Below are 6,970 nucleotides of genomic sequence, written 5' to 3'. Positions count from 1 at the left end.
ATTTCAGTTCAATTTCAATTTTATTTGGAAAAGGCATTTAAGAAGGGTTTGCTTCTGAACACATTTCACATGTTTGGGATTTTAAAAAGTGCCCAAAAGCTGATTTTCATATAACATTTATTTCGTATGTCACATATCATACAATACTACATACACGTATGCGCTCGTGCGCTCATGCACACACACACACACACACACACACACACACACACACACACACACACACACACACACACACACACACACACACACACACACACACACACACAGAATACATAGAACAGGCTGGTACAGGTACATATATGGTACAATAGACAAAATATGGGATAAAACAAAACTATTGCAATACACCCACAAGCCTAGAGATGGCTACTCCATCACAATAATATATAGGCCTAATATCTGGTTGAAATGCCATCCTGACCTCTCTCTAATGTCCTGGTTATACATATGCGGATATTTTTAAATGCGTTTTTTTGTTGTTATCTATTTATGTAAAAACATGATACGAGAAAGAACAAAAAACACTTGTGACAGGAGCTTTTTAGCCCCCAAGACGGGATATGTTGAAAACCGTTTTAAAAATGTGCTCTGTTAAACCTTGTTCACGTGTAACCAAAAGGCCAAAACCAATGTGTTTCCAAAAGTTTCAAAGATCCAGTTCACATATATATTCATATGGGCCTTTTGCTTACACGTAAACAGAGATCTACAAAACTCCGTCCCTAAAACGGATATTTTTGAAAATGGATTTGTCTAAAATGCACCTGTCACAATGTTTTTTATCATCACACGTGCAATCAAGATCTTAAATATTCATCCCTGGCTGAAGTGCCCTTGACCAAGGGAGTCATACAGGGCGCCGAACTGACTTGTAATGGCGCTGCTTGCGAAACAGAATTATGCCAATCGGTGCATTCACATTCAGTGCTTGTATTGACTTTAAGTTTTAAAGTTTTAAGTCAAATAGCTTAAACTTTGTCACACACACACACACACACACACACACACACACACACACACACACACACACACACACACACACACACACACACACACACACACACACACACACACACACACACACACACACACACACACACACACACACACACACACACACACACAAAATAAATGTCATAATGCAAAAACAATCCTCCAAGTGCAAAATGTCAAAACAGTCATGTGCAAATATATTTGTGGTTACAAGACTAGTTACATGAAAGCCATTTCTTCACTATACTGTACATAGGAAGGAATATAAATTTGCAATGTTTGTTTTTATGTGGGTGGGAAGGGCATTCCATTGTTTTGATGATCTAAAGGGAAAAAACAGATTGGTGCCCCTGGTGCTATATCTAGTTGTTCTGCTAAGGTTTTCAGAGGTGGTGGAGCAGAACTGTGGAACATGTTGTGCACAAGGCGCAGATCATAATAAGGAGGTTGTGAAAACTGAGCAAGTTACACTTGTCCAGAATGTCACAATGCTTAAATTGAGACGGACGTATGTTCAAAACTTTAATAGTTTGTTTGTAAAGTGATGCAATGGGTTTCATAGTAGTCTTTTGTTAACAATCTGCGGTGTGTCAGGCAGACTTATATAGGCCTAACGTAAAAGTAGAAGAACTCTTACTGATGTAGTAAATCATCTTACATACTGTAGCTTACGCACCACTTACTGCACCATACCTAATGAGGTAGATACACTGTAAGAGTACTTCTACTTTTACTTAACATTACATTACATTACATTACACTTTGCTGGCGTTTTTATCCAAAGTGCCTCACATTTATGTTAAGTACAGGGTATTGGTTACAGTCCCTGGAGCAGTGCACCACCGCTACGTAGTGCGATAAGAAGTGGAAGGGTGAGAGTCGAACCTGCAACCCTCCGATCTAAAGCCCATGTCCTTGACCACTAGGCCACGGCTGTCCCCATGGCTGACTCCCTAACCAGCGTCTTGGCGGCCCCGTCCACGGCATTTCCATCTGCTTGTTCACCTGCCTCCCTCGGCCAAGCTCGCCCCCCACGATGGTAGGCTCCGTATTTTCGTTTCCCCACGACCTTCCATCGCTGCTCCTGTTGTGGGGTTTGCTTATCATCTCCACCAAACGTGACTGTTCCATTCATCATGGACTTAAACTTTCCACTGCCGCCTATTTTGCTGTCCCTGTTTTGTACTTATATTGAGTCTGTATGCCTTTGATTGTGAGTATATTTTTCTTATCTTTATGTTATAGACCTATCTGTAAAGTGCCTTTGAGTGCCATGAAAAGCGCTATAGAAATCCAATGTATTATTATTATTATTATATTATTATTTATGCACCTTGGGTATCCCACAGTTGATTTTAGTGGACCATGGTGAGGACAGGCAGGTGAGAATTTAATTTCATAGCAGGTGAAATCTTGCAGGTCTGAAACATAAACAAAAAGAAAAGCAAGTTTGCAATGCATTTTATTTTCAGTCAAAAAAAAGCTCTCGAGTGGCAACCAACACATCCATTATTTGTATATTTTTCGTAACTTTGCTCACTACTTGCAACTAGGAGCATGTCTCGTTTTTCATGCACCTTCCACCGCTCCATGTTCACCTGTCATTACCACAGTCACGGCAATCACGTGTATTTCAGTTTATGTGCAAAATTAATGGCTAACAAAGTCTTGGAAACTCCTTGTGCCTGTATGAATTCACATGAATTAAATTGGTACACAACTGTATATGTAACTCTTTTTGAATTGTTCTAAAAATGTTGGCAGTACTGCCTGTGTCACCATGGGAGGGATTGAAACGGCAAACAATAATTATGCCAATTTTAACCCTCTGCTGTATGAATTTCTTCATTTGATTGGACAGAGATGTGTCAGGCAGTACACATAGTTTTTGAAAGCAAATTAGACATCTTTAAAGAGCCCGTCTGGGACTCAAAATGTGGCATGTTGCCTCAAGGCAACACTGTGCAGTAGAGGGATCAAGTACACATCAACTAGATGAATTATACATAACGAGCTCAAATTGCAAAGAAAACCTGCTGCAGGCACTGACACGTTGAAAGTAGCCTAGCAGGCAAACTTGCGGTAAACTTCAAAAGAGTCTGTCCTCAGTAGAACTCTGCCTCTACTTGTCCTGTTTTTCTACTTGATGTTGTATTTGCATTAATGGCGATGAGTAAACACTCTTCACACGCAACTTTTAATTAACATGGACAAACCAGTCACCCAATTGTTTGAGGGCATGTGTTGTCGTTAAAACAAATACCATCTGGTCTGACATTAAGGCGTCAAGATGAGACTCTAGCCATGACTCATTTTATTGTGTCTGCTTTGCATGGCCAAACCACAGGTAATCTACACCTGCTCATGTGCTTTGATGTTAGGTGATAGGCTGCATTGCAACCACATCTTGAACATCAAACCTGCCAGTGTCCAGCGAATGGGGTCATTTAGGGTGATGAGAATGGAAACACACACACACACAAGCACACGCACACGCACACGCACACGCACACGCACACACACACACACACACACACACACACACACACACACACACACACACACACACACACACACACACACACACACACACACACACACACACACACACGCACACGCACACGCACACGCACACGCACACGCACACACACACACACACAGCAGATGGCCAGGCTGCTGGGTAATGAGGCAACAGATGAGACTGATTCCATGACGTCCACAGCAGTTAAGAGCAGACAGCGGAACAATATTTTTGGATGGAAAGACACACACAGGACGTCAAAAACCCCTAAAAACACCCAGGCGGCGGGATTTCCTGACTATTATATATGAAATACAAGGAACTGTGTAGTGATTTACTGACTGCACTGGAAAGATGAGACAGTCTACTGGTGATGAATAGGGAAGCAATACCAATGTGGGGAACTACTGAAACAAAACAGGTATGTCAGGTAGGCAATGGTCTTCCTGTCATCAGACAAACCTCTCTCCCTCTCTCTCTCTCTCACACACACACACACACACTCACTCACTCACTCACTCACTCACTCACTCACTCACTCACCTCTGTTGATGTGTACACCCTATCGGCCTAGCTGTTGGTGTGTCTTGCAGTACACTCCACTGGTAATCCCTCTTACACACACACACACACACACACACACACACACACACACACACACACACACACACACACACACACACACACACACACACGCCTGCCTACCTGTGTTGATGTGTACACACACTACCTGCCTGACTACCTGTGTTAATGTGTACACACCCTACCTGCCTACCTGTGTTGATGTGTACACACCCTACCTGCCTACCTGTGTTGATGTGTACACACCCTACCCGCCTATGCCTACCTGTGTTGACGTGTACACACCCTAACTACCTGCCTACCTGTGTTGATGTGTAGTGCACACACCCTACCTGCCAATGTGTGTTGATGTGTAGTGTACACACCGTACCTGCCAATGTGTGTTAATGTGTACACACCCTAACTACCTGCCTACCTGTGTTGATGTATCCTTCAGTACACTCCACATGATGAAGTCCATGGCAGGCAGCATGTTGGTCAGGTGACCCCTCTTCCACTCCCTCCCCAGATCCTCCAACACACCCCTCACATCCTCTGAAGGATGCACAGAGTCCTTTGCATAGGAAAAGTCACACGCAACACAGAAGCACACACACAGACATGCACATTTTTACATTATGCAAAACATTGATAGCCTATGTAAGTCTGAATGCAAATGACACCTGTCCCCTTTGGAGAGAGAGAGAGAGAGAGAGAGAGAGAGAGAGAGAGAGAGAGAGAGAGAGAGAGAGAGAGAGAGAGAGAGAGAGAGAGAGAGAGAGAGAGAGATAGAGAGAGAGAGAGAGAGATGAGATGGGGGATAATAGAAGGGAGAAGGGGGGTTACCTCTTTAACGGCCTTAAGGCTTGCTGCCCACCTGTAGAGTATTCTATGGGCCTCTTTCAGGTCCTTCTGATTGGCAGAGAGAGTCTTCTCTTCACACCACTGCTTTTCACTCCTCTGTCAGAAAACAGAGAGACACAGCAGCAGATACATTATGCCTTCAGGCAATATGCCCCGACAGACAGACAGACAGACAGACAGACAGACAGACAGACAGACAGAGACAGAGAGAGAGAGAGAGACAGAGACAGAGACTAATTATAGTTTTAAAGTCATAGCATAACCACTGGAAGTTATTATTACCAAGACGAGACTTACTCTGTGTGTGTGTGTGTGTGTGTGTGTATGTGTGTGTGTGTGTGTGTGTGTGTGTGTGTGTGTGTGTGTGTGTGTGTGTGTGTGCGTTTTACCACAGAAGTAGACACCATAATCATTATTATTAGCAAGATGTCTTACCGATGAGGTCTGTATGTTTTTCAACTCCTCTGCCCATTTTAGGATGAAAGAACGACACTGCTCTATGCTCCAATAGTCTGCATCGATGCTGTCCACCAGGCATTGTAACTTAGGCTGTCAGGGCAAAGAGGACAGAAGGACAGATGAAAACAGACATTTTTAAACCAAAGTCAAAGTGAACTGAACTACTTATTTCTTCACATGAAGGACCAATAGGAATATTAGGCCTACATTTCTTACTGTCCCATGCGAAGCCAAGAGAGGAAAAAACACTAACGTGGAAGACAGATGCACATGCACTTCAAATAACCTATGAAGTTATATTTCAGCCGATAACCTAAGTCCAAATCTGCAACAAATAACATAGTCCTAACCACTATACCACAGGAACCATGAAGTGAGCTAAACACTTGTGTGCAGTGCAATCCCAAAGAGTTGAAATTAACTCCACTGGAGGATGAAAATCACATAAAAACAACTCGTCTTTTTTATGGAAAAGCACTTGTGTTGTTTGAAATCAAAACATATAATAGATAGCACCCTATTGCACCAATAGCAATTGATGTACAGGTTGCCTATTTAGGCAAAGATCCTCCCTTGTAGGCTACAGAGTAGTGTGTAACCTATCTAAGGTTCACCTTTGATATTCTATTCATCTCCTTGGCCACCTTCTGCAACAGCTGCTTACTTAGTTTTAATGTGAGGTCTGCATTCTAGAAAAAAAACATTATTTGTCAGTGATTAAAAAAATAGCTTAGGCCTACTAAAAAGACAGCATTTTCAGATATCCTACCCCTCTACTAAACATCAGTTTGTCATGTGGACATCTTATGCACCATGTATTTGTATTAGGCTACTCAAGACAAAATGGGCACAAACCACCAGAGAGAGAGAGAGAGAGGGAGAGCGTACCTTTTTAGAGCTTGGAAATGAAAACGTGTTGCTCCTGATGTAGGCAATTAGGCCTACCTGTTATGGAATAAGAAAACAGCTCATTCCAAATCATGACCGCGCTAAAGTAGCCCAAATATTTTTCCTTTTGTTCATTGACAATCCAAATGCAGTGGACACAGCGACCGAGCAGTATTTACCTGTTTACATGAAAGGCTGGGTTTTCCGAAAGGCTGAGAACAACAGTCGTAAGATGGGGGTTTCTTTTCATACCGCATGAAAACGGTGCCGTGGTCTGACTGGACATCTCTAACCATCTCTGAAAACGCATCTAAAGCGGTAGTTCTAGGTTGTCGCACTGTGGAAGGATCGGAGACAGTAGCCCCATACGACTTACGTTGCTGACGGTCAACATTGAAGAAGGAAGTGAGCGAGAACTTGTTGTCATGATGTGGGTGTTATTAAATACAGCGCATTTAAAGTCCCAAGTATGTTCTACTGCAGTGTGCAGGGAGGGGGCAGGTCTGGATGTATCTCCCTCCTCCCCCCTGAGCACATCAAGTCCTCCCCCTGGGAGTCATTGTACCGTGCACCGTGCACTCGAGAGGGGAGTCCCTTTCTTTTTTTACGGTCAGTAGTATGGCAAAGTGCATAATGCCACTACCAGAGAGACCAGATAAGGTCGCACCCACTGACCATGCG

The 6,970-nt window shown here is 43.1% G+C and overlaps 2 protein-coding genes across 3 annotated transcripts in view; both read right to left on the bottom strand.

Moving 5' to 3' along the window:
• LOC134461469 (E3 ubiquitin-protein ligase TRIM69-like) overlaps nt 1-2,131 on the bottom strand; it is an 18,132-nt gene extending 16,001 nt beyond the window's left edge. Inside the window, exon 1 of the mRNA XM_063214398.1 lies at nt 1,955-2,131. Within this exon, the coding sequence (XP_063070468.1) occupies nt 1,955-2,131 (177 nt within the window). The remainder of the gene's footprint in view (nt 1-1,954) is intronic.
• Nucleotides 1-6,642, bottom strand: part of LOC134460639 (uncharacterized) — a 13,775-nt gene extending 7,133 nt beyond the window's left edge. The window contains exons 1-7 of one of the 2 annotated variants that reach the window (XR_010037133.1): nt 6,469-6,642; nt 6,290-6,346; nt 6,016-6,090; nt 5,378-5,491; nt 4,925-5,038; nt 4,515-4,652; nt 2,330-2,417 (exon numbers count right to left, since the gene is read on the bottom strand). Coding sequence is in view for 1 of the 2 variants with exons in the window: in XM_063212997.1 (XP_063069067.1) it covers nt 2,352-2,417; nt 4,515-4,652; nt 4,925-5,038; nt 5,378-5,491; nt 6,016-6,090; nt 6,290-6,346; nt 6,469-6,585 (681 nt within the window). In the remaining variant the exon portion in view is untranslated. Of the gene's footprint in view, nt 1-1,101; nt 2,418-4,514; nt 4,653-4,924; nt 5,039-5,377; nt 5,492-6,015; nt 6,091-6,289; nt 6,347-6,468 lie in introns of those variants that run through there. The other variant, XM_063212997.1, reaches the window with a different exon arrangement.
• Between the last annotated feature and the right edge of the window lie 328 nt (nt 6,643-6,970).

The sequence above is a fragment of the Engraulis encrasicolus genome, chromosome 13 (genome assembly GCF_034702125.1).
Source record: "Engraulis encrasicolus isolate BLACKSEA-1 chromosome 13, IST_EnEncr_1.0, whole genome shotgun sequence".
Taxonomy (NCBI): Eukaryota; Metazoa; Chordata; class Actinopteri; order Clupeiformes; family Engraulidae; genus Engraulis; species Engraulis encrasicolus.
This window is presented reverse-complemented; position numbering and strand designations above follow the sequence as displayed.